Raw genomic sequence first — 27973 nt, 5'->3', positions numbered from 1 at the left:
AGTAACTCCTTGCCAACTCGACAGTCCCCTGCAGCCAGTCAAGTGTGGCAAGAGATGAGCTTGCGGCAAAGGTCTTTGGCATCTACTTCCCTGCATCTGTGAAACCAATACATAGGATGGAACACCAAAGCTGAACAGGTGTGTGGCGATAGGAGGAGACAGGAGGCTGTTCCTCTGGCCCTCGCTTCAAGGTCCAATTGCCAGTACAGTCACACCTCAGGTTACAGCAGCTTCAGGTCGCGTTTTTTTGGGTTGCAGACCGCCGAAACCTCGAAGTACCGGAACAGGTTACTTCCAGGTTTCGGCGGTTGCGCATGTGCAGAAGCACTAAATCACGCTTTGCGTATGCGCAAAGTGCCAAATCGCAACCCGCGTGTGTGCAGACGCGGGTTGCGAACATGCATCCCGCACGGATCACGTTCGCAACCCAAGCATCCACTGTAAAAGAAAAAGATAAAATTGAGGCAATGTGTTACTCATCTTCCATACCATCACTCCTGTATTTCTATCTCACTCAAAAGCACCCTCTGGCTCAAAATATACCGTATTTTTTGCTCTGTAAGTCTCACTTTTTCCCTCCTAAAAAGTAAGGGGAAATGTGTGTGTGTGTGTTATGGAGCGAATGCAGGCTGCGCAGCTATCCCAGAAGCCAGAACAGCAAGAGGGATTGCTGCTTTCACTGCGCAGCGATCCCTCTTGCCATTCTGGCTTCTGAGATTCAGAATATTTTTTTTTCTTGTTTTCCTCCTCCAAAAACTATGTGCATCTTGTGGTCTGGTGTGTCTTATAGAGCGAAAAATATGGTATGTTGTTTTTCAACAGTATCTCCCTGAGAATGGTAAATGCCACAGATGGTTGCCACCTTTTTACAGAGATTCTGGGGCTTGCTGTGCATGTAACGCTAAACCACAGTGCCCTGATGGGGAAACTGTGGCCTTGTGGATAATATCAGACTCACAACTCCCATCAGCCCTGTCAGTGGTCTGCGATGATGGGAGTTGGGGTTTGACAGCCTCCAGAGGACCTCGAGTTCCCCCTGCTGCAGTTTAGTGCTACGCAGACAGGCTCTGCTCCTCTCTGCTCCTGAATGGCCAGGAGTTTTTCTTTTAAAATAATTTTGGCTTAATGCAGGCACAGAGAATGCGCAGTCCAAAATGTGTTGTTGCGAGTCCAACTCCCATATTGGGAGTGCAACAACACAAAGAAGGCTATGTGCTGTTCCCTATTTCCTGGCATATCGCCATGTGAAAACCAGGAAACCGTGGTTCAAATCAAACTCTGGCTAGTCCCAATGAGCAGGCTTCATAAGCCATGGTTTGAAGTTGACTTACTATGAAACTGCTCCAATTGTTTGGTTTAAACGTGGATCCCTGGTTCATATGCAAGCTAAGCCACAAGTCTTTAAAAATGTCACTGTCCCGTCCCCCCACCACCACCACTGCGAAAAAAAACACAAGATTACTCACTTCTGTGGAGCAGCATCACATACGGGATACACCTTCCAGTTAAGAGTTACCAACTTTTTTTTTTTACTAGCCCCTGTTTTTGTGCAATTAGCATCAACCCCATCAGTCCTAATGCTCATCCACATCGGAACTGATTTCTGCACAGCTCAAATGCTGTTAAAGGCAACCTTATCTCCAGTGTTCAGGCTTGACTGGGTTGAGAAGGTCTGTGCATGTGAACACTTCTATGTTGTTTTTGTAAGTATGTTATTTATTCACGTAATTACTTTTTAAAAAAAATATTAAGGTGGGCTTAAGGTTTAAAAACAAAAAAAATCAGGGTACCAAGGCAGAGTAGCCTGGTTTTAAAGAGAAATATTCAACGAGTGGGCAACAGTTTGCAGCCTGCGATGTGGGTCATTTTCCCAATCTTGTGTATAATCAGATAATGATTGCACACCATGCATAAATTCTGCTCTCTTGTAGACTTTACCAATAAGATGATTGGTAAGAGGTGAACAGCAAATATGGAATATGTCACATGGTGTAGCCCTTCTGGGACTGTTCCTCTTCAGACAGCGTAAAGCAGACCCCATATTTTAATGCCTCACCTCCCAAACATTCATGTGCAATGTTCACATGTCAAGTAGTTTAGCCTCCCAGCGTTATCTCTCCCCCCCCCCCCAGTATGAAGTGGTCCAGTCCTGGGAGGGCTCTTCCGTGTGACAGTTCTCAATCTCTGCTCCTCCTGCTTGTGAAAGGTTTGCAGTGGAAATAACCTGGCCAGAGGCAACCAAACGTTTACCCAGCTCCTGAACGTTCCCATTGCCAAAGACCACCTCCTCACTCCACCAAACGCAATCTGCTACACAAGAGAGACAACCATGCAGGAAGAACCTCACGCCTTGCTCCATGTGGTTTCCCAGCACGCAGGCGCAATTAACTGTATGTAGTGCTTCTGCAGGCTATATTGTTCTCAGGGGACAGGACTAGTACAGCCCTATCCTCTTCCAAAGTGAAATTGGACACAGTTTCTTACAAGTTCCATATACATGGCATGGCAGCCATTAGCACCCGGTCTTTCTTTACAGACATTGACAGATGTTGTTTGTTTTGTTTCTTGGCAACTTCAGGCTCTCGCTGGCAGTTCATCTGTCAATAGGATTGCACATGGGCTCCATTTCTGCATGCAGAAAATTGGAGAGTCAGTGTTGTCTTTGTGCAGTTCAAAGCCAGGTCTTTTTCTTTTAAGGCGTTTCTGATTCAGTCTGTCTCCCGTTCTTTTTTTAAGAGACCAGGAAGGCTCCAAAGAAACTTGCTTCTTTATCCATGTCCACGAGCGTCATATCACTGATAGAGACAAAAATCCGATCGTTCCTCTTTAACTGGAACACTCCCCCTTGGTAGATAGAGTAAAGTCCATATTCTGCCCTTTTCGCCCAGCAGCTAGTTCTTGCACTTTTCATCAGCAGAATCGGGTCCGGGTAAGTATCAACGCGCTTGGAAATGTACTGAACCATCTGCCTGGGATTCCTGACGCTGTCCGAGTCAGGGTCGGAACGACGCTCGACACCCTCCTCTTCACGGAACCGGAAATACGTTTGGGAGTAAATGTAGTAGTAGCCCGCTTGTAGTATTATCAGCTCCCCGTCCAACAAGCCTACATTGTGGAGGAAAGAATGAGGCCAGCTGGCTGTCTGCCACGTGCCGATTTTGACTCCATAACGACTTCTGCTCGAGGAATCTGCAGCGGGTTGGAAAAGAAAGCAAACATGTATTTTAGGTGTGTAAAAAAAAATATCCAAGCAAATTCCAAACCTTTCAAGTACAAAATAAACAGCTAACGGTAATAATGATAGCGATGATGAATTAATTGCAAATGTGTACTTTTGCAAGTTGAGTACTTTTGCAAGTTCTTGACAGCTTTTTATTTAAATCCAGTCTCTTTGCTCACCCTAATGCTTCTAAAGACATATAGCTCACCATTCATTTTGATGCTGTATGTTGTTGTTGATTGCTGTTGCAATACACAAGTGGGACCTGCAGCTACATGTTGCGATGTACAGTGAGCTCCTGTTCTGGGTTCCAGCCAGCCCTTTCCCAGGATATTCCATTTCATCCCCCACCAAGACACACAGCACTTGGTAGGCACTGAACATGCTTCGCATTGTGCTGTTTTTTCTCCCTAAGACTTTCCCACCACTTAGGTTTTCTTTCTGAATATCTGCTCCTGTAAATCTTGGGGAGTTTCTCCAAGCTTGATAACAATGCCCCTTTTCTTGTGCATGGATAATGCCCATTTTAACTACAAAGCAATCAACCAATCAGAAAATTCTGAGTTCAACCTTAAGAACGTATAGGACTGGTGTGGGGAATCTCTGTTCCTGAAGGACACATCCCATCAGCCCCGGCAAGCAATAGCCAATGACAGCGGATGAAGGGAACTGTAGCTGCTGAACATCTGGAGAGCCAAAGATTCTCCCCACACAGGACAGAGGTTATCTGTTCTGCTCAGAGAACACTCAAGAGTGGCTTATGTTTTGCTTTTGAGTGTTTTTATGAATTGCACGTGTTTCTGTGTAAATGTGTCACATTGTAGTGCATTTATAATTATGTTTAAGCTACGGTGCAAGTCACTTGGAGACCTCTTGTGTAGCCATCAAGTTTAATTAATAATAGTAAAGGCAAAGGGACCCCTGACCATTAGGTCCAGTAGTGACCGACTCTGGGGTTGCGGCGCTCATCTTGTTTTATTGGCCGAGGGAGCCGGTGTATAGCTTCCAGGTCATGTGGCCAGCATGACTAAGCCGCTTCTGGCGAACCAGAGCAGCACACGGAAACACCGTTTACCTTCCTGCCGGAGTGGTACCTATTTATCTACTTGCACTTTGACGTGCTTTCGAACTGCTAGGTTGGCAGGAGCAGGGACTGAGCAACGGGAGCTCATCCCGTCACGGGGATTCAAAACGCCTGACCTTCTGATCGGCAAGTCCTAGGCTCTGTGGTTTAACCCACAGCGCCACCCGCGTCCCTAATTAATAATAATAGCAGCGATAATAATATAGAAATACAATTAAGCAAAATAAAAAAATACCATTTAAAACAATAGCCATCTAATATTTAACACAGCAGCAGAATCGCACATTAAAAGCAACATCCAAATGCTTTTCTTTTATTACCTAATTTAGCAGGTCCATAAGCGGATTGTCACAAAAATATAAACATACTCTTGCCGGAATAACATAGCGACTTACTCTGTGTGGCCCAAACACTTTTCCCAATTCTGCTTGCAGTCAAGTGAGCTGCTGTTCTGGGGACGACACTCTGACTCACAGTAGAATCTACAGTAGAAGCATCACCTTGGATGAAAGAGGAAGAAAGGTCAGGATTTTAATCTTGAATTACTATCGCAACCACAGCATTGCTGCAGGCGAGACAGGATTTGCATATGGACTGTGGTCCTCATTCTCCCTTTGCAGCCTGCAGCTGAAACATCTGGTCTCGTACGGCATGCCTGGTGTCGTGTGGTGTCAGAGGAACGGCAGGTGGGCAGCCCCGCCCAGGTAGCCCATGGAGAGCTGGCCCATTTTGGACCCAACCCTCTGGACAAAAGCAGCCGATGGGGAAAGACTTATGCCTCAGATCTTGGACAACAGCTAACAGTCAAAGCCGGATGGTGCTTGGGCTAGATCAGGGTTTGTCAACCTTTTTATACCTACCACCCAGTAATGCATCTTTCTTGATGGTAAAATTTCCTTTACACCCACCAGTGCTCGATGGAAGGAGGATTCAGCTTGTGCCATAGAACCTCCTACCGCCCACCTAGAATCCTGAAACACCCACTAGTGGGCAGTAGGTACCAGGTTGACAACCCCTGGGCTAGACAGGTGACTCGCGTGGTTCCACCTGAGGCACGGTTTCACATATCAGGTACATTGGTACTCCAGACTTTTTGTTCATTTAGCCCAGTGCTGGCTACTTTTGACTGGCCGCAGTTCTCCAAGAGCTTTAGCAGGTCTTTCCCATCGGCTAGGGCCTGATGGAGGGAAACCGGAAAGGGGTCAGAGGAAGGCAATGAAACATCAGCAGCCAAATGGAAAACAAGCCCAGGTAGGAGGAAAAGGATGAATGAACTGGTCGTAAATGGCCTGGAGAACATGTCAGTCAAGAGGACAGGACAGCTCTCTTCAAATACCTTAAAGGCTGTTGCAGTGGAGGAGTCAAAGACCTGGGTCTTTTCTATCCCAGAGGGCGGGACTAGATCTAATAGGCTCAAGTTATAGAAAGGTAGTAGATTTTTCAGCTAAGCATCCTGGCTGCTGAATGGCGAATGCCATTTCACAATGGACCAGTTGGGCTTTTCAGGCAGAGAGGTGGACAGCCATCTGTTGGGGGTGTCTTAGTCCTGGTTTCCTTGTGTTAGAACAGGCAACTGGACTAGACGGTGCAGGCCCCCTCCAATATTATGGGCTGTATCCAACTAAGCGCAGACACACTGAAATGGATGGATCTAAATTAGTCATGTCTGTCATTGTCAGTGGGTCTTCTCTGACTTGGATACAACTCTGTGTATACACCCTGGGCCCCCAACTTCTCTAGCTACCGAGGAAACGTAACAAGCGAATAGAAAGAGAACCCGTCTAGTTGACGCTGACACAAAACCCCACAAGTACACTGCAAAAAATATAAATTTTGCCACCACCCCTCCTCTCTTCCCCCCGCAAACTTCTTCCTGACCTTATAACTGTATTCAACACTAATGTCTCATAACAAATGGAACTGATCTGTAGAAAAGGCTGTACTACTTGAACAAAGCGGCATGTGCTTTTGTATACCTGAAGAAGCGTCTCCACCCGCATCATTCAGCCCAAACACTGAGGTCCAGCTCTGAGGGCCTTCTGGCGGTTCCCTCACTGCGAGAAGTGCAGTTACAGGGAACCAGGCAGAGGGCCTTCTCAGTAGTGGCGCCAGCCCTGTGGAATGCCCTCCCTTCAGATGTCAAGGAAATAAACAGCTATCTGACTTTTAGAAGACATCTGAAGGCAGCCCTCTTTAGGGAAGTTTTTAATGTTTGATGTTTTATCTTGTTTTTAATATTCTGTTGGGAGCCGCCCAAAGTGGCTGAGGAAGCCCAGCCAGATAGGCGGGGTATAAATAATTTGTTGGTGGTGGTTTACAACAAACAACAAGAAGAAAATGTTTAAAAATAGTAGTAGTAACTAGAGGACTGAACCTGCAACACACCTTCTGCATTCGAAGTACAGAGCTATGGCGCTTCCCCAATGACATTCTTTGCCTTTTCTACTGATGCACTCCCCCCCCCCCCATACACACGACTTGTCTTCTACCACAATCTACACATTCAAGTTTCCAGTGGATTTAGCCATCGGGCATTTGCAGCACCAGCGTATTTACTTCTCATATCCACCCCCCGTATCCAGCCCAATACGGTGAGTAAATGTGTTGCCTGCATCAATACCTTGGACTGAGGAGGCTGCCACTTCTGCTTGGTTCCTGGCTATCATCTGCAAGGGCAAATACAATCGGTTAGCTTTTTCCCTCCCTGGTAAATTAAGAGTAGCAGAATTCCATTCTGTAAGCTGCCTAGCAGTGACTGCAGCGCAGCAAGGATGGATAGCAGATTGTGAGTCATCAGTGAGCCCCCCCCCCTTTAAGGTACACTAGCTTAAGGAAGACTGCTACATACCTTTTGGGGAACTAGGATTCTTGTCAATAATGCTGGACACGGTGGGCATTGTTCATTTAAGAAATGCACACAGGGAGGTTAGGCTGGCCTCAACCAGAGCCAGGGCTTTTTCGGCCGTGGCCCCGATCTGGTGGAACGCTCTGTCACAAGAGACTAGGGCCCTGCAGGCCTGCAAGACAGAGCTGTTCCACCAGGCCTTTGCCCAAGGCACAGCCGGACCCCCTCCTTTAGTAATCCTCACAGAACTCTAGCCCAATGGTTGCTATTAATTTGATTTGAACTGGTTTTATAATGAACTGATTTTAGAATGCTGTATTATTTTACTGTTGTTAGCCGCTCTGAGCCCAGCTTCGGCTGGGGAGGGCGGGATATAAATAAAATTTTATTATTATTATTATCTGCTTAAAATTATTTCTTAACTGCCCTTCGTCAAAAGGTTCCAAGATACGAATGCAAAGCTATGAGCAAAACTCTTTGCACAACGTACAAATGCAACAAATAACATTATAAGTGATGTTAACTGTGCTGTCATCATGACCTTTCAACTGTGCGTCTTTTCGATGCCTTTGTGAACCTGTCCATAAAGTCCTCTTTCTACAGCAGCCTTTTCTCAAGCTTTGGTCCCCAGGTACTGTTGGACTACAAATCCCATCATCCCTAGTCAGCAGGTATTGTGGGAATTGGTAGTCCGACAACCATCTGGGGACTCGAGGCTGCTCTACAAGAGAGCAGAGCCCTTTTTAAGCAAGACTACATGTTCTGGGTTACCTTAGCAGATTCAGTATGCCTTAGACCAGCCTTTCTCAACCTGTGGGTCCCCAGATGTTGTTGAACTACAACTCCCATCACCCCTAGCTAGCAAGGCCAGAGCTCAGGGATGATGGGAGTTGTAGTCCATCAACATCTGGCAACCCACAGGTTGAGAACCGCTGCCTTAGACATAAGAGAGGCGCTTGTGGATCTGCTCTTGCTTTGCTTTGGCATCATGCTCAAGGCTGCAATCCTACATGCACTTACTTGGGAGTAAATCTCAACTCAATGGTGTGGGCTTCAGAGTAGACATATACAGGTATAGGATAGGAATGGTAGAGCCATTTCATACATCAAGTGGAGGCAAAACCAGTTTTGCCACAGAAAGTATGCCCCACAGACATAGCCCATTGTGGCAGCATAGAAAATTTACCTGTATAACACACACAGTTTTTGTTGCATTTATTACTATTACTATTTATTATATCAGCCCCTGCTCTTTGGCCTCTAATAATTACTTATGGCCCGCAAACATAGCAAGTAATAGTATTTATTTCCTTGCTATGATTCGCCCTGCTGATTCCTGTGTATCATCAAGCTGTTGTTGAAGGCGCAGGAACACAGGGCAGACTGTTCTTTTCCTGGTCAGTTGGCAACCCTGTCAAACGCTATTTGTTCCACTTGTACTTCCCCAACCTGGTGCCGCCCAAAGGTTTTGAACTACAGTTTCTATCATCTGTGGCTGTTGGCCATGCTAGCTGGGACTTGTAGTCCGGACAAGTTAGAGGGCTCCTGGTTGGGGGAAGAGTGCTTTAGATCTAGGTACACCCTTCCAGGTGTTTAGGTACTCGACCTACAAAAACTGCAAGCCCTGAAGGGGGCCAAGATTCTTGTAGCAAAGTTCTTGTTCTGATTTCACTTGATACAGGTATTACAGGCGTACCTTCTTTATTAACCGTAAGAGCTGCAACTTGACTTGCCAGCAGGGGTCGCCCTCTTCATTGTAACCGGAATCGTCCAAGTCTTCCAGGGAGAAGTTTTCTCTGGTAAGGCAAGCATAGCCGTTCTTCGAGTAAGTATCTCGAAGCTGTGTTTGGAAAAAGAAGAAAAAAAGGAAGTGTAAGACAATTGGGCAAAACTCCACAGAGATCGGGAGATGCACAAAATTTCAGTTAAGTGAACAACAGAAATTTCTTCTATAGGTAGGTAGGTAGGGTAGCAAAGCCCTTTCTGTTCTTAATGCTGCATTGGGGAAAAAAAACATTTATAAAAGACCTAAATGGTTGGTCTTATTTTTAAAGCAGATGTATCCCAGGGAGCAAGGGACGCGGGTGGCGCTGTGGGTTAAACCACAGAGCCTAGGGCTTGCCAATCAGAAGGTCGGCGGTTTGAATCCCCACAACGGGGTGAGCTCCCGTTGCTCGGTTCCTGCTCCTGCCAACCTAGCAGTTCGAAAGCACACCAGTGCAAGTAGATAAATAGGTACCGCTCCGGCGAGAAGGTAAACGGCGTTTCCGTGCGCTGCTCTCGTTCGCCAGAAGCGGCTTAGTCATGCTGGCCACATGACCCGGAAGCTGTACACCAGCTCCCTCGGCCAATAAAGCAAGATGAGCGCCGCAACCCCAGGGTCGGTCACAACTGGACCTAAAGGTCAGGGGTCCCTTTACCTTTTTATCCCAGGGAGCTGGTTTACACTAGATCACTATTTGTCCATCCAGATTAGTACCGTCGACTCTGACTGGCTGCAGCTCTCCAGCATTTTGAGGGTCTTCCCCTCTCCTGTTCCTCTCAAATGCAAATGCCAGCGATTTGACGCTGCATGCAAACATCTCGCCCTATATTACAGGCAGGGGATTTCGGCAGAATCATCAGAAAATTCATCATCACTGTGACAATTCTGCGGAACTCTCTTCCTTGAAATATGGCTCCCGGGTAGCATTTGATTTCACAGTGCGATCCTAGATTGGTCTGCTCAAATGCAAACGTCATTGAGTTCGATGGGGATTTCCCCCACATAATTGTCTATGGGATATTAAGTTAGCAAGCCTCATGGAACCTCATGGAAGGCTTACTTCTGAGTAGGCATAACACAGATCATATTGTGCTGCATGAATGCATTTAATGGACCACTTTTTATTGGTTGTTTGTAAAATATGGGATTTCTGGCAGCTTACTAAAGCATTTGTGGAGCTGAAAAACATTTTTGTGTTTGTTATGGGGGGGGGGAGCAGGATATACCCAAGATTTAGCAGAAGAAAAATAAAGGGGGAGTCTTGCACCCAAGTGTATTGATTCACGTAGAAATGAAAATAGCATTTTACAATTACACCGAAACTTTCTCGTAAAATACAAAGAGAAGTCCCAAGAAAGTAAGTCACAAAGTCACATCAAATTGTTGGCAAGCTGAATGCTACGGACCCTCAATCTAGCTTTAGTTGCAGAGGAGTTGTTGAAGGCAACCAGTCAGTTTCTCCATGGAAAGGCACCGAAAGACCCTTTCTAGCTACTTCACTGGGACCTGGCAAGCATCTTTTTTCACATCTGCTTCAGCTACTGGAGGACTGTTTCAGTACATCAGTTTTTCTTGCTGGATTGGGGCACAAATCTTCCACAGAAACTCTGGAGCCCTACAATGCGTCGTTGGCCACTTAGCCAGTTTGGCAGATGTTTTTAAGCACAAAGCCGTAAGTCGTGATCCTCAACAATCCAGAAAAACGACTAGGTCTGTGTCAACGGAAGTACTGGGGGGGGGGGGAGCTTTATTTGTAAAAAGCACAACACCACATCACGCAGGGTGTTTTAAACATATTTTGGCCCCCTTCAGCTCCCTTCCCCTTTCTTCCCCCACCCCAATAATATAATATTCTCTCCTCCCTGGGCCTCTTTGCAAAATCTGTTACTCTCCATCCTCCACTAAGGCCTCATCCAGATACTCTTTTGTGTACAGGTCCATGCTTTAAAACTCTGTGTCAGAGCGCTTTCCCTAAAAAAAACCCCACTCTCACTGAAAACTATTCTGTGGGGAAACCGAATTGCCATTTGTCCAGATTCAGCTTTAGAGAGCTGGTTTCCTTTGGGATAGTGGTGTGGCAAAATAAAATAAATAATAATAATAATATTTATACCCCACCCTCTGAGCAGCTTCCAACACATTTTTTTTAAAAAAACAAATAATAAAATATCAAATATTAAAAACTTCCGCTATACGGGGCTGTCTTCAGATGTCTTCTAGAAGTTGTGTAGTTGTTCATCTCCTTGGTATCTGAAGAGGGTGGGTGCCACTACTGAGAAGACCCTCTGCCTGGTTCCCTGTAACCTCACTTCTTGCAATGAGGGAACCGCCAGAAGGCCTTCGGAGCTGGATCTCAGTGTCTGGGCTGAACAATGCAGGTGGAGACACTCCTTCAGGTCTGCATAAAAGCGGGGAGACTCTTGAAACGAGCTTTAAAGCGTGAACCCCGTGCCTAGAATGTGTGGTGCAAAGGCAAAGTGTGAGTTGGCCCTAACTCTTGAATTGCTCAAAATAAAGAGACAGAGTTCAGCACAGTAGTAGAACTGACCATCAGTCCTGACTGTTCATATATTGTTATGATGTGTACAGAATCTTCTTAGGACAATCAATTCAACAAACTCAATGACGCTTACTCCTGAGTAGACATGTGGAAGATTGCACTGCTGAGCACCTACTGCAGTTTGCATCAAATAAGATTCTCCCCCATCCTCACCGTGGGGGTCAAATGTACCCCACCCGCATCTGATGAGCAAAACCAGTATCAATGATGCACAGCAACAGTGTGGAATAAATTGTGCAAATTTGCTCAATAATATATGCAAGTCACTGGATTTTTTAAAGACTGGATCCCCCACTGTGTTTCCCTTAGGAATCCATGCTCGATTCTACCACGTGGCTCATTAGAAAGCCTCAGGAACAGGATTCCCCACCCCTCTCTTTTCCCAGTCAAGAATTTCATAGGTGTGAAGGACTTGTAAACAGAAGTTGCTGGCACCTCAGAGCTTTGCATCCTTGTGCTGAGAGGCAGCCAAGGACAGCCCTGCCTGCTGCACCTCACCGGATACAACACAGCTGGATGTAAACACAGCTGTGCCACAGATGACCTGGCTTGGCTGCAATCTGAAGAGGCAGACTAGGTCCCAGGCGATGGGGTGCGATGGAGGAGCCAAGCAGAGGCGTGGCAAAGAGAGAGAGGAAGGTTTAGGAGGAATGTGACCACAAGATTGGAGGCAGTAAGGGAGCTGAGAAGAGGCGGATTGGAGGACTGTGAGTGGAGCAACTGGGGTTGGAAGGGAAAGTATGTGCTAAACTTTAGATGGCGACTAAAACAGCAATAAAGTCTCGTGGAAGAGGCTAATGGATAAATAAAGAATTGTCTCCCCAAGTTGCCTCTGTAAACTTAAGCCAACATGGGGCTTTGAAGAAATCCTATTAGGAGGATTTCAGGAACTATTGACTAGGGCAGCGGCTCCCAAACTTTTTTTGAGTCGTGGAGCACTTTTCAGGAGAGAAATCAGTCATTCTTTCGTCGCCCTTATACCAGAGGCACGTATTTATTTATCTTTCCAATCGCATAGTTTGGGAACCGCCGGACTAGGGGGCAGCGGCAAGATGTAAAAATGATATGTGCAAAAGTTCAGCACTGAAAGGAAGATTCTCAAATCTGCAAAATCTCCGTTGCTCTTGGCAGACCTCGGGTGGTGTGAAGAACTGGAGTGAAACCCAGATTCAAATCACCACAGGCGCACACCACTGTGAAGAAACGAAGAGGGGGCCTTGTAACTGGATCAGGCTGAAGATCCACCTGATTATGCGTACGCTTGTGACTAAACTGAATGCCCCTGGGAATCCCAAATGAAATGAAAGCATGTTTGCAAAACACTGGAAATTCTGGAACTCAAAGAAAACCAAAAGCAGACACATTAAAAATAAATAAAATGACCATTTTATTAATCGGAGGGGAGAACCACCAGACAATACAAAATAAAAACCTTCCACCCACCCTGAAAATGGTATTAAGCAGTACTATGGACTTTAATATTGGACCTTTGGGAGACTGGATGATGGAGGGCTTATCCAGCGTTGGAAGAAAGTTGAGGTCTTCCTGGAGGCAGCTCGCTCTTCATTCCACCTGCCGTTGCGTCTTTCATTTGGTGGCCACCATCTAAAAGGGAAACAAGGTGGAGCATTTAGCAATCCCTTCTTCCAGTCGCATCTGCTCCCTCCCTCTTCATCAAACGAAAGGCCAAAGTATCCCCTAGAAGTTAACCTACCCAAGCAATCAATGTGGGAAGTGTGCCAGCCGCTGGCAGTGGGTTCTTCCTCCTTTGGCATGATTTGGAAGCTCTTGAGGACCTGTCAGTTCACAGGGAGAAGAGAAATGAAGCCGCCTTCAGGTTATAAACCAGGAGTGGGGAGCCTGTGGCCTTCTATACGTTGTTGTTGTTGTACTACAACTCCCATCAGCTGTGGTAAGACGGGGAAGATGGGAGTTGCAGTCCATTGGCACTGGGAATACCACAGGTTCCCCCGTCCCTGCTATAAATACTGCCATCACACCGCATCATGGCTCTTTTCTTTGCCATTGTTGGGCTCCCACCAATACATACGTACCCATTCATGCATCTAGTGGACGACGACGCCCTCTGCTTTCCTTTTTCAGAGAGTTAGACCTTTCTTTGCATTCCTTTCCAGCAAAACTCTGCAGCGGTTTGCATCTCTCTTTCTCTGTGTGTCTCAATCTCAGGATCATGGGTCCCACACTGGACGAAAGATTCCTGCCTTGAAAAGGGGGTTGGACCAAATGATCCTTGTGGTCTTTTCCAACTCTACAATTCTATATGGAGAATTCTGCACAAGTTTTGAAGACATACAGGAAGAACTCTGTGCAAGCTTTGAAGCACAGCTCAGGTCTTCGGAGGTACCTTAAAAACCACAGGGTGGCCAAACAAACAAAAAACCCCACTGCCAACCAGCTGAAGCTCTATCCAAGCTTAGCAAACTTCTTTCTCTGTCATGGAACCAAGCCAGTAATAGCAGCCAAGCCCATTTCCCTTCTAACCCAGTTTGTTATGACTTGGCTTCACCCCAGGGCAGACTGGGTGGGGGAATTTTCAGCATCATTTTCTGCCGGTGGCTAGTTTCTCACAAACTATGAGCCAGAAAGTTGCACGAAGCCCAGGCAAGAAAAAATACAGGGCTGTGAAAAATCAGCACACAGGCCAGCTCGCCCCTCTGGACACCCATCAAAACCATTTTACCCCTGCGGCATCTCTGCATTCCTCAGCTTAAGGTAAAAGCCAGAGGAAGCTGGAGGGGGAGAAGGAGGAAAAGCAGAGAAAATGGGACGTCTCCAATGAGAAGAGCATGCCTCGCATTTTTCCTTTGGTCCAGGTAATAAAGATATCTCCACATTCCAAATCCTCCAAGCCATCAGGTACAAAAACTTGCGTGGGTTAAGGTCATTTGCTTCTGCGGCTTCCAAATCCCAAGACTGGTATCAAATACTACGAGATTGTGATTTCGTTCAAGGAATGTGATCTACTCACACACACAATAAAGTCAATTCTGGCGGGGCTCCCCTTTTTCATTTTCTTGCAGCATCCAAAAAATTAAGTGCTCGTTTGTTTTCTTCGCAACCCTGTTGGGAGCGAGACTTAAAATCTCAAAATCCACATTCGGGGAAAATGCTGCTACAGCCAGCCAAAATGTTCCAAAAAGCAGCGTGCAGAGTTTTCATGTTCTCCAGAAGGACCCAACTTGGGTTACTCATCCACGATTTTCCTCTTGGAGGTGGGACCCAAAAGAGGAACCTCAGAAGAACCAATCCATTCAGCAGATTCACACGGCTGCATTTTCACCCTTCTGCGCAGCAAACAAGTTGCGGAAAGCATTTTCATACGTTACACCAGAGTTTCCCTTCCATGTGTTGCCTTCACTGAGAGCCCTGCAAGGAGGAAGCCGCTACTGGTGGTCAAGAGTCATTTTCTTGGTTCCCCTTCCTGGTGCCACATCCTGCAGGAAGCCCCCTTTGAACAAGGCTCTTAGAACCCCCCAACTTCAGAGGACGTGGCCCCAGAGATGACGTGGCACTTGAACAACAACAGAAAGCAGCCAAATTCAATGGGTTGCAGGAAGGCAGGGGGAAGTGTTTCAATAGACTAGGCTGAACGGTGGTTTATTTGGATGGGCAGCCCTGTGCTTCCACTGTGAGATCCTCCATATCAACCGTGAAGCCTAGCGCCAGTCTTATAGAAATTTGGATATATATATAAGCTAATCGGTGAAAATCACTGTTGTTAATTTCATTTCTCTGCCGCTTTATATTTTAAAGGAAAAAAACTCAAAGCGATTTACAACACATTAAAACATCGAATAAAACAACCCAGTGACAATAAATTTCCACGGATCAGCCAGCTGGTAGGCGCACAGCAACATCTTTTGTGGAGATGTCAGTCGCCAAACCTGGCGCCAAGACACCTTCACTTGGTCGCAAAATGCGCCTGGGGAATTTTGAACACTGCTCTCTGTGTGTGGCCCTCAGGACTCTTCCAGACCCCTCTTCTCCCCAGTGCTGCTCCACAGCTTCCTTTTGCGTAGCTAGAATGTGCCCTGGAACTGTGGAGATGCCTCTTTCCTTGCCTAGATGGAGAAAGAGGTTTGTGGGTGTGTAGAAACCTCTGGACTCCTTTGCAGCTGCAGTGTGACCAGTCAAGTCAGAGAAACTTCCATTATTTCACCCGCTTCCCCTTTGCCCAGCCACCACTTGAGAAGAGGCCAATGACATCATGCAGCCTTCAGATTGAAGAAAAAGTTTCCCCGTTCTCCCGCCTAGCAATTCTCTTTCCCCCGAAACTCCAGCAACACGCTGTTGAAAGTCCAACATTCTGTAGCTATGCCGTGTCTCAGAATTTTCGCTTTCAGAGCGGTTTTCAGCCCACGAGGATGACTCTTGCAATTAGCCAGAACGCTCTGCACGGGAGAGTTTCATTCTCAGCAACAACCGGGGCTTTGTTTAAGGTTAATGTTGTGCGGGTGGCCGAGTCGGCAGATTCAGATGACTCCAGGAAAAAGCATCTAGCCAGGAAAACCACAACAGATCTTCTGCCTGAATGGTTTTTAACAAACTATCCAAATTTTTTATCCCATGGTCTAGATTAAGTTATTTATGACCAATGCAATAACCCTCCCCCCGCAAAAAATTGAAAGCTTGATAGAAAAGGAAAACAAACAAGAGGAAGGAAGAGGGAATAGAGGGAATGAGGTCAGGGGAAGCAGAAATAGCAAGTTAAAGTCAAATGCAGCTTGGTCTATAGCTAACAGTTTCATTTCTTCTATTCAAGGCTATCTGCTCCTTAGCTATCAATTCCTCTTATTCATCACTTAGTTTACCCAAGGTGTTTGCTCCAAAAGCAGAAGAGGGCGGGAATTTTGTGAGACGATAATTCCCCCCTTTCCATAAATACAGGGAATTTAAAACTAACGAAGAAAAAACAGGTTGTGCACTAGTGTAACCCAAATCAGACTAAGATTAGTCTTATGCTCACTTAAGTTTGTGAGTAATATCCACTGAATTCTGTGGGATTTATTTCAGAGTAATCATGCCTAGGGCTTGGGTTGCATTAGAACTTGTTGCCTCGTCTGCAGAACGCATTCTAAATTCCAAGATCCGGATTTTGAACAAAATTGGAATTGGGAGATAAAACTGGACATAGGGTTATGGGGCGCTGGCAAGAGAATAAGCGGTGTGCTGACCAGCCAAGCTGCATCTGAAAATGATAAGTGCATGAGTGTTCAGGAACCAATCCTGGACTTCCTCCACCCTCTACTTGCACAATCCGGCACAATGAGTTTGTTTTCTTGTGAAACAGCAAGATTACAGGATTGCACCGTAAACTGCAGGAAAATTTACAGAGAAGCAGGCAAGAGTTTACAGTGAGAAAACACCTGGGCGTTGCAGTTTCCAGAACAATTATGTAGTCAGGTTTAGCTTCTGCTAAAAACAGACAATACTAGCAACGTGTCTAGGTAAATAGGTGCACAAGGAAGTCGCTTTGAAAAATTAATGGGCAGTGGCCTAGAAAAGGGACAACAGCACAAGACTTTTGGACCAATTGTGTGTGTTGCACTCAAGCACAAGGAATTGGCACTATGCTGTTAGTATTGCTCCTCCAAGCACAAAGCACATTCCACCACTTCCTCCCTTACCCCCCCCCTTAGTACAGCTGTGGAGAATCTCCAGATGATGCCAAACTACAACTCCCATCATCCTTGGCCATGCTTGCTGGGGCTGATGGGAACTGTAGTTCAGGAACATCTGGAAAGCCCAAGGTTCCAGATGTTGGGAGCACAACTCCTATCAGTCTTGTGCAGGCTGGATTTGATTTAAATCACTAGTCAGTAAGACTTGATTTAAATTATTTTTTTTAACAGAAAGAATCATTCTTGCTGGTATTAACAACCAGATGAAGGTTTCATTTTTGGAATAATAAATTTTCAGAGTAGTTTTTACAGTTATATCAAAAATTACTGATTTGGTTATACTATTAGCAATACATTGGCAGATAATTATGAAATTATTGTGAGGTTTAAGAAGTTAAGTGTTTATATTTCAACAACTGTTCTGCTGTACTTTATTGGAAGGAGAAAAATAATCATTTCCTTAATAACAATTTAAACTATTTATTTAACTAAAACAGTAACAATATAGCATATATATCCATGTTTGTTAACTGATGTGGTTAAACTATTTTTTTAAAAAACCCCCTTAGATTGAGTTTTAGCACACATGAAAAACTTAAATCCTTATTTCCTTATGAATTGCCTTTGGACTATAATATAACTTAAACAGAAAACTATCTTTAGAAAGATTTTCCCCCAAAAAACATTTTATTTTAAAAATCCATTTTTTTAAAAAAAAAAAATCCAATTTAATTTTTTTAAAAAATCCGAGTTTTTTGTTTTTGATTTTTAAATTATTGATTTCTATCCACCCTGGTCTCGTGGCTAATAAAGGAGATGGGAGTTGTAGTATAACAGCACACCTGAAGAGCACCGCATTGGCTAACCCTGGTGTAAGAGAAAAGCGAGTCTGCAGGCTTGTATTAAGAGCCCTGGCAGGAAGCTGTATAAAAGACCACATGGGTAATAGATTGTGTAATCAAGGTTCAGCAGAGACCTGCAGGGAGTCTGCACCACCAGTTTAATGAGCTACACCAGTGGTTCCCAACTGGTGGTCCGCCGCCCCCCATGGCAGCATTCACACAACAGAAACTACCATAGAGTTAGCTAAATTTTCAAAAGTAGGTGGTCCATGTTCTTGGCTCTTGGAAAAATTGGGGGTCTGCAGTATGTACTTAATTAACTGGGAACCACTGAGTGACACAATTAACAGCACACTTTTCTGCCCGTTTCACCCTGAAACTGCACTACATGTTTTGAAAGCTCTTCTGTACAAACACTGTAGACCAGGGGTAGGCAACCTAAGGCCTGGGGGCCGGATGCGGCCCATTCACCTTCTCAATCCAGCCTGCGGACAGCCCGGGAATCAGTGTTTTTTTACATGAGTAGAATGTGTCCTTTTATTTAAAATGCACCTCTGGGTTATTTGTGGGAATTTGTTCATTTCCCCCCCAAAAAATATAGTTTGACCCACCACATAGTCTGAGGGACGGTGGACCAGCCCCCTGGTGAAAAATGTTGCTGACCTCTGCTGTAGACTTAAAGGGTTGTGTTTTTGAACATACTGAAGGAACACTACAAGTTCTCAAGATGCCAGGTTTCACTGTAAAACTCTCCGTAAAATTATACGGAGAGTTTTACAGTGAAACCTGGCATCTTGAGAACCTTGAGATGCAAGGTTTCATGCTACTAAGGCACGCTACCCAAAGACCTCCTTGAAGCAATGAGTGTGTGACTTCAGTTTGATAAATCTGTCCTCTTTGTTAAAGTGAGCTAGAGGAGGAGCCTGGGTGATTTCTTTTTAAGTGGCTGCTTTTTTACTCTGAGCTGTTTGTTCTCATGCACTTTCCTGGAGTAGGAGTCTTCCCCACCTTTCCCGGAGGATGTCAAACAGACAAGAGGTAAAAACAAACAAAAAACAACTCTCTCTAGGCTAATAACTCTATTGTTTGGAAGACTTCCTGGTTCCTTTAAATGCATTCTCCCCTCCTTTGCAGCATTAAGTGACAGCTGCCCAAACAATACAATGGGAAAATCCAGGATTATATTTGTGATTGCATAGCCATGTGTGTCTCCACCCCTCAAGAAAGAAAGTAGAACCAAAGACTTTTTTCCAATTCGGATCTTATTTCATGTGAAAAAGTAATTTTTTAAAAAAAGTTTTGTGGTTTTTTGTGTTTTGAACCCTTCTTCCAGTGAAAATAGAAAGTTTCTGCTGCTATCATGCCCACATTGCAGGATGGAGTGGGGTTCAGGCTCAGATTGTATTGCTTTTAACACCCCTGCAGTGTAGTCCAATGTATGTTAGAAGTGAACATGAGCCCGAGAGAGCTTACACAGCAGTCCTGCAACACAATCCAGTATTTTTGAGCCTATACAGTCATACCTCGGGTTGCGAACGCTGCGGGTTGGCGTTTTCAGGTTGCGGACCGCGCCGAACCCGCAAGTACCGGAATGGATTACTTCCGGGTTTTGGTCTCACGCATGCGCATAAACACAAGATGATATCACACGCATGCGCAGAAACGCCAAATCACATCACGCGCATGTGCAGTGCTGCGGGTTGCAAACGTGCCTCCCGCACGGATCACGTTCACAACCCGAGGTATGACTGTATTGCAAAGCAGGGGTTCAAAGACAGATGTATGGCAACCACCCTTCAGTGCAGTCCATTGTTATGTCCAGTTTTCTGTTGTTGTTGTTGTTGTTGTTGCTTGCTTAAGGAAAACGTAGGTGACACTGCAAAGTTGCACTTTCTTTCCCACCTTTGGGAGTCCCCTTATTCTCCCACCACCCAAGCAGAAAAGCAGCTGGAAATGTAAATTTGGACCACGGAAATAATCCCTTCTGCAGAGCCTCAGAGATGCAATAATTTGCACCCTTTTCCCACAAGGCTGCATTTCCCTACAAAGACACACTTTCAGAAAACCCATTAGTAATCCAAGCCTCGTGGTTATTATACAAAGCCTAATAATGCTACTCTGCAAGTTTATGACCCTCTCGCCTCTTTCTGCCAGGGGTTTGTTTGCACCACCACCAAATACATCCCAGTTTGCATCTGAAGCCCAATGTAACAGGATTGTGGCTGGAGATTCCCTTCCCAGCTCAAATTGGTTGCATGCCGAGAGGATAGTCCTCTGACTTGCATGCAGTTCTGCTCCCCCTAGCAAAGCACGGACAGGAACAATCCAAGTCACCTTGTTGAGCAGTGTGTGTCAATCTAACTTTCTTAAGTCTATGGCAGAAAGAGATGTTTGTCCTCTCAAGAAAGAGGAGCACAGGGTAATTCTGAGACCTACAATTTCGCTGACCATGATCATCCTCATTCAGAGGAAGGAAAGCGTGGGAAATGCAGCCCCAGTATATAAAAAGTGCAAGTACAGTAAAGATAAATAAAGCAGTAAGGCGCACCCCCCCTCCTCTGCAAGCCCTCCAGGAATAGCTCGTGAGTTGCCCATGTGACCAAAACACTTGTGTGTCCAAACAAGAAATCGTAATGAAGTTATGTGCCAACGCTAGTCACAGAGAGCATATTTATCACATTGGTAACTTGGGACTTCATCCTAGTCGCATAGGGCTGACAAACCCTGGTTTGTCTCATTTGTCTTCACAACCACCCTGTCAGGTAGGCCAGGTTGGAACTCCCAAAGGCTTCCACCCTCCCTAGACAGCAGGGTAATTGATCAGGGTTGATGCGAGTTGTAGTTTATCAGGTGTTGAAGGAAAACAGGCTTCTCCCTGCCCCACAATCATCTCTGCAAGAGTCTACCCAGCTATTCATTCAGTAAAGATGTACAGTGGTGCCCCGCAAGACGAATGCCTCGCAAGACGGAAAACCCGCAAGACGAAAGGGTTTTCCGTTTGCGAGTTGCTTCGCAAGACGAATTTCCCTATGGGCTTGCTTCGCAAGAAGAAAGCCCATAGGGAAACCTCCAGGGACCTCTTTTAAATGCTAGCGGTGGGGAGCAAAGCCTTTCCCCCCCCTCCGGCCTTCAGAAGAGGTCCAGGAAGGCCGGCGGGGGCCGAAAGGCTTTGCTCCCCACCGCCAGCATTTTAAAAGCAGTCCGGGATAGCAGGGAAGCGCTTCCCGCTATCCCGGACGGCTTTTGAAGGCAGGCGGGGGGAGCAAAGACTCCCCCCCCCCCCGCCGGCCTTCAGAAGAGGTCCTGGACCTCTTCTGAAGGCCGGCGGGGGGCAAAAGTCTTTGCTCCCCCCTGATCTCAGCGCGCGCAGGCTTCGGCATGCTGGCAACTCCCCGCAAGCAGCGGGAGCGCTCCCGCTGCTTGCGGAGAGGTCCGCGAAGCCTGGGCGCGCTGATCTCAGCGCACGCAGGCTTCGGCATGCTGGCAACTCTCCGCAAGCAACGGGAGCACTCCAGGACCTCTTCTGAAGGCTGGCGGGGGGCAAAAGTCTTTGTCCCCCCTGCCTGCCTTCCCAGGGGCTTTTAAATCGCCCCGGACAGCGGAGAAGTCCTCCGCTGTCCCGGGGCGATTTTAAAATGCCGCCCGCCAGCATTTTAAGATCGCCCCGGACAGCGGAGAAGTCCTCCGCTGTCCCGGGGTTTTTTAAAATGCTGGGGGTGGGAAGAAAAGCCCTTGTCCCCCCCCCCCCAGCCTTCAGAAGAGGTCGGGGGACAGACTGTCCCCGGACCTGGTCTGAAGGCGGTTTCCATAGGAACGCATTAATTGATTTTCAATGCATTCCTATGGAAAACCTTGCTTCGCAAGACGAAAAACTCGCAAGAAGAAAAAACTTGCGGAACGAATTAATTTCGTCTTGCGAGGCACCACTGTATCTGAATGACTCTTCCTAATGAGAAGGGCACTTTGGTTCACGGAAGTGGAGAGAACAGAAAAATGCAAGTGGACGTGTGAATGCCCCTCTTTGGGGTCACAAGAGGTTGTTCTACCTTCTTCTGTACCAATACGAGAACTCTTGTGTATGAAGAGCACAGGTGTGGAAATCAAAGTTCTTCTATGTCTCCCGCACCATGACAATGCAGGTAATCCAGATATTTATTTATTCATTCCTAAACAACTCTTCTGGACTGTACACAACTGCACACAAGATTACTCTTAAATTTCTGTGAGTATTACCAGAATCCACCTTTGCTCAGGAGTCCTGACAGCTGGGCTGGATTTGCATGAACAGACAAGAAGTTCTTTCGCTGTATCTCCATGATGGAAATATAACTTGGTGGCAATGTTGCTACAACTGGAACACGAGCTTGTAATACTCGGACGTTTTACAAATGAGAGATGCTTGGCAATTTTATTTCTTTTTATTACAACCACTAAAAGAGATTTTTATTGCATTGTTTTTTATGTAACGAAAATGAGACACACACACATATATGCAAAATCTTGTCCAGTTCAGAATGTAAGAAACCGTGCAGCCTTATTTTTGGAATGTGCTATCAATCTGGGAAGATCCTCGGTTATTTCTTGCCTAATGTTTGCTGTTATTTGTGTTTGTCTGTTTGTTGGAAAATTACTTTAGAAGAAAAAACAAAACAAAGAGAAATACAACTGTTGTCCTGCACCCAGATCGAAAACCCTCTTTTTGTTATGGGCATTTTTGCTTCCTTAAGGAAAGGGGAGGAGGCAGACTTCCACGGATCTTGCCACCAAAGTTGGTTGTGGGTACTGTTACAACCTGGGCTATTTGATAAGGAATGCACAAAGCAGGCTGCCATCCCATGGACTATCTCAGAAAAAAACGCTCATCAAAACAACTTGTAATTTCCAGAGTCAAATGCAGATGTTATCCTGCAAACAGAACTCTTTATCTCCTTTGGAAAGATAAACCGAGATACAGAAGGAATTAAGCAATCAAAGACTTCTCTTTTCCAAGTAGCCTTTTGTTTATGCCAGCTCAAAAATTTTATGACCATTTTTTTTCTTTATTTTTTTAACAGAAGGAAGCAAAACAAAAACAGGGGGACTTGTTGGTCACAGCTTGGAATGCCAGTTGAGTTAAGCCACTATTTGAAAACAAAAGCACTCTAGGTTTGGGAAAGAGCTTCAAAGCCTTTCTGTTTTATGAGGGGATTATGGAGCCATTTAAGTCTCTTACACATCAAACCATTTGCCCCTTGCAGTGTTTGAAAGCACATTTTCAACAGCAGGAAGAACCTGGGGAGGAAGGAACATTTGTGCTGTGCCACAGGGTTAGGGCTTTAGCTACAGCCAGCATAACCAATGGTGAGGGATGATAAAGGCTGGAGTGCCAAAACATCTGGTTCACCATTGATGGTTTAAGGTAGAAGAGCCTCACTTTTATCTTTTTCACTTCGCCATCTGGGGGTCATCCATTCTGGCAAGAACAAAGACTCCAGCTGTCGGACGCCCCTTGCCCAAAAGTGAGCAGTGTTTTTTCCCCCCCTTTGCCATTTTTGTCAGAGTTTTCACAACAGGCAGAATCGAACTGCAGAAACTTTTCCTGCAGCTCCAAAGTGGCCGACGGCCAGGATTATGGGAGGGAACTGCGTGTCCGGAATGCGCAAAACCCACACAATGAAAAGAACAACAAACTACTGACACAGAATGATAGCATGATGGGGATGCAGCGTTATTGATTATGCAGACCTTCTGCCAGGAGTGGGGAAGGTTTGAGATATCCGTAATATGCTGGACTACAATTCCCAGCATCCTTTGACCATGGGCCAGTATAGAGGTGGGTTGCTGGGGGTTGGAGTCAAACAACATCTGGAAGGCCACAGGTTCCCCACCCACCCCTGCTCCAGATGTTGCCCAAATTCCTGGCCATTGGCCAAGCTGGGTGGAGTTGGAAGGAGTCGGAGCTGGAGCGCCACACATACTTTTTAATTTGGAGTTTTTGTAATGTACCTCGCATTCAAATCCCTTGCCCCGTTTCCTCGGAAACAAGTCCCGGTGCGACCAATGCAACTTGCTCGCGAGGAACTTGCTCGCAGAGCACTGGGATCCTGATCCTGCCGGAAGCATTATAGCCTCAATGCAGGATTACTTGAGAGTTAAGTTGCATCGAGTTGCAGACGTGCAATTTCCGTTTCCTCGGAAATAAGCGCGCGCGCTCAGGGCTGCAAAACGAGCACTCCGCCCCATGCACTTTTACTTGCAAGTAAGCCCCACCGAAATCAGTGGCACTTACTTTAAGGCAAATAGGCTTAACCTCTGCCAGACTTTTCTTTTCAAGTAAATGGCACCCGTTGAATGCTAAAATTCCCCCGGTTTCTTTGTCCGGCAAAGAAAACAAACGGTTAAATGAGTTTGAAGAAGTCAAAACAAACGCGCAATTGAAGTATTTTCCCGTTTTTATTATCCTCTCCCTTCCTAGGAGTTTTACTTAAAAGTAAGCCTAGTGAGGATCGTTGGGATCCCTCGAATTAACCACGCCTCTCCGCCTAATGGCAGAACTTTCCTTTTGCTTTACGAACAAAGAACTAAGGGAGGGGAAGAAAGGCAGGCAAGTTGGGGCGCGGGAGCTATCCGGCCCTTAATCCGGAGAAACAAGCCCAACGTGTTGCAACTCGCGTGGGAGCGTAAAGGCAACGCTGCAAAATGGAGAAGGGAAAAACCATGCATTTATTTTTTAAAGCATGCACTCCCTGGGAGCTATGCCCCAGTGAACTCAACGGGATTTACTCCCGAGGAGACCTCTGCAATCTATCTAAATATACACATAGGCATGCACTGCGAGGAAGCTGCAAGGATCCGCCCGCCTGCGGCCGAGGGAAAAAAAAAACCCCAACACGGATCCCCCCCACGCGCGAATTTTCCACTGACCTGTTGCAGCTCGTTGGAGAAATAAAGGAAGGTAATAGCCACGCATATGGACTGCAGGAGCAGCGACAAGATGAGCACCAGGCCGCAGGTCTGGCCGGTGCTGGGGCCGCTGGAAGCCAGCATGATGCTCGCTGGAGACAAAGGGGAGCGCGCGGCGCCCCGAGCATCCGCTTGCGTGTCTCTCTCGGTGGGGCGGGCTGGGGGGCAGAGGCGGACAGGACGGCGGCTGTGCTCAACAGCCTCTCCTACTCCTCTCTTTAAATGAAGGCGGAGCCACTTCCCGCAGTTGAAACTCTTTTATGTCTCCTCCTACTCCTCCTGCTGTTCCTCCCTGGCCATAGGAGCTTTTCAGGGCTTTTGAAAGAAACGAGAGAGGAGGAGGAAGGAATAGAAATCTGCAAGCAGCAAGGCGGATTTATTGCTAACGCTCCGGAACGGGCTGCTGCGCTCTTTTGTGCTTTGCAAATCATCCCTTGCAAAAGCAGTTGGGGATGCTTTCGGCCCACAAAGGGTGCCCCGTCAGCGTGGTACTGAGTTCAGGGGTGCAAAGTATAAACAGGAGGGGTCCAAACAGAGATCTGTGGCACCTTGGGGTGTCTAGCCAGTGTGGAACATGGTCAGGGACAGGGAGTTCCCATGGTAAGAGGGGCTACCCCATGTGATCTCCTGGCAGCGACCAGTGTAGTGTAGGTGTAGTGGTTAGAGCATTGGACTAGGTAAAGGTAAAGGGACCCCTGACCATTAGGTCCAGTCGCAGCCGACTCTGGGGTTGCGGCGCTCATCTCGCTTTATTGGCCGAGGGAGCTTGCATACAGCTTCCGGGTCACGTGGCCAGCATGACTAAGCTGCTTCTGGCGGACCAGAGCAGCGCACGGAAACACCGTTTACCTTCCCGCTGGAGTGGTACCTATTTATCTACTTGCACTTTGCTTTCGAACTGCTAGGTTGGCAGGAGCAGGGACCGAGCAACAGGAGCTCACCCCGTCACAGGGATTCGAACCGCTGTTCAGTTCTTTTCTGGCCTCTGAATAAACAAGAGCTGTTTGAAGAATCGCTGTGTCGTCTGATATGTTCACCCACAACGTAACAGTGTTTAATTAGAGAAAATCAATGATTGGCATTTATTAATGATTGCAGTGTTTAATTTAATTTTCTCTAAATCAATGATTGACATTTATTAATGATTGCAAAGCCCTTATGGACTTTTTGCACACAAAAAAGGAAAAGGAGTTTGTGATAGCTGGGTTTGAAGATTGAAAGAAGGTTGGTTTGTGGAAAGAAGAGTCGGATGTTCTTATGGAGGAAGAGTTTTGCATAAGTTTTTAAACGCTGATAGATGGAGAATCAGAAGTCTTATTTTCATCTTTATGTTAAGAAAAATGCTTGATATTTGAAGTTGATTTCTGTATATTGTTTTTTCTTTTTTTTTTTAAGCTTTAATTAAAAAATAGCTTTAAAAAATGAACCCCAGCTACGTTTTCAAGAAGAAACAGAGAACTGTTTGAAAATGGATACTTTGGTTTATCTATTCTAACTCATCTCACTGGTTCCTGAATATCTGAACTTTCAAAACATTTCCTCTCCCCTAGTCCCCTGACACCTCCACTGTCCCATAACAAACATTTTCGTTTTTATGGATTCCTGCATCTGACTAAGCAGACTCTAGCCCAAGGAAGCTCATGCCATTAAACATATCTTTTCTGATTTCGCTCCAACAGACTTAATACAGCTGTTTGCAAAAGGCCGACTTGTATGTGCAAGCAGACGAAACCTTGAAAATGGTGCTTTAATGTGGGTTTGCGGTGTGGTTTTAAAGGGAATAATTCCACAAATATTTGCAGTTGTTTTCAAGTAGAAATGGGTCGCTATGGGGCTGTCCTATGGAGAAGAAACATCAGACCCTGACCCTAGGAACTTTTCCCAGACCACACAATGGTCACATCCTTCATTGGCTCTGCACTGGCTCCTGAGTGGTTTTGTCTGTCTGGGATGTGCTATTGAACTCTGATAATATCTCTTGCATGTCTGGACAGAAGATAACATAGGGCTGTGCACATAAAACTGGCCATCCTCGTTCCACCAACTACGGCTGCTGGCCCCAAGGCAATGTGGTGCTGAGGCTGGAAAAAGTTCCTCATCCCTGGGCTAAGGAACTATCAAAGTGTGATCCTAAAACTGTTTACTCAGAAGTAGAATTATAGAGTTGGAAGGGGCTCTATAAGGGTCATCTAGTCCAACCCCCTGCAATGCTGAAATATTAACTAGATCATCCATGACAGATGGCCACTCAACCTCTGCTTAAAGACCTCCAAAGAAGGAGAGTCCACCACCTCCTGAGGAAGACCATTCCGCTGCTGAACAGCTCTTACTGTCAGAGAGTTTTTCTTGGTGTTTAGTTGGAATTTCCTTTCCTGTAACTTGAATTGATTGGTTTGAGTCCTACCCTGCAGTGCAGGAGGAATCAAGCTTGCTCCTTCTTCCATGTGACAGCCTTTTATATATTTGAAGATGGCTAACATATGTCCTAGGATGCGGGTGGCGCTGTGGGTTAAACCACAGAGCCTAGGGCTTGCTGATCAGAAGGTCGGTGGTTCGAATCCCCGCGATGGAGTGAGCTCCCATTGTTTGGTCCTTCTCCTGCCAACCTAGCAGTTCGAAAGCACGTCAAAGTCTTTACCTTTACCTTTACCATATGTCCTCTTGGTGTCCGTTTTTCCAGGCTAAATATACAATGCTCCTTCAACCATTCCTCATAAGGCTTTCTTTTCCAGATCCTTGATCATCTTGGTCAGCCTCTCTGCACACATTCCAGCTTGTCAATATCCTTCTTAAATTGTGATGCCCAGAACTGGACACAGTATTCCAGATAGGGTCTGATCAAGGCAGAATAGAGCGGCACTTTTACTTTCTTTGAACTGGACACTAGATTTCTGTTGATGCAACCTAGAATAAGATTAGGTGTGGGGTTTTTTTGTGTTTTTTTGCTGCTGTGTCACACTGTTGACTCATCTTCGGCTGGTGGTCTACTAAGACCCCTAGATCCTTTCCACACGTACTACCGGCTAACCAGGTGTCCCCCATCTCACCTTTGTGCAGTTGGTTATCCCTAAAT

General features: G+C 46.0%; 1 protein-coding gene across 2 annotated transcripts; it reads right to left on the bottom strand.

Annotated features, from left to right (window-relative positions):
* Positions 1-822: 822 nt before the first annotated feature.
* Positions 823-25131, bottom strand: TNFSF10 (TNF superfamily member 10). 2 transcript variants are annotated; one of them, XM_077929772.1, is made up of 6 exons: positions 13529-13674; positions 12962-13270; positions 8846-8989; positions 6925-6970; positions 4700-4804; positions 823-3189 (listed from the first exon to the last, which is right to left on the bottom strand). In XM_077929772.1, exons 1-6 carry the CDS (start codon positions 13538-13540, stop codon positions 2732-2734), a joined length of 1074 nt encoding a protein of 357 aa, XP_077785898.1. In that variant the 5' UTR covers positions 13541-13674; the 3' UTR covers positions 823-2731. The 2 variants fall into 2 exon arrangements, with proteins under 2 accessions (XP_077785898.1, XP_028587414.2); XM_028731581.2 differs by lacking the exons at positions 12962-13270; positions 13529-13674 and adding an exon at positions 24862-25131.
* Positions 25132-27973: the final 2842 nt, after the last annotated feature.

Source organism: Podarcis muralis, chromosome 6 (assembly GCF_964188315.1).
Source record: "Podarcis muralis chromosome 6, rPodMur119.hap1.1, whole genome shotgun sequence".
NCBI classification, from domain to species: domain Eukaryota; kingdom Metazoa; phylum Chordata; class Lepidosauria; order Squamata; family Lacertidae; genus Podarcis; species Podarcis muralis.
This window is presented reverse-complemented; position numbering and strand designations above follow the sequence as displayed.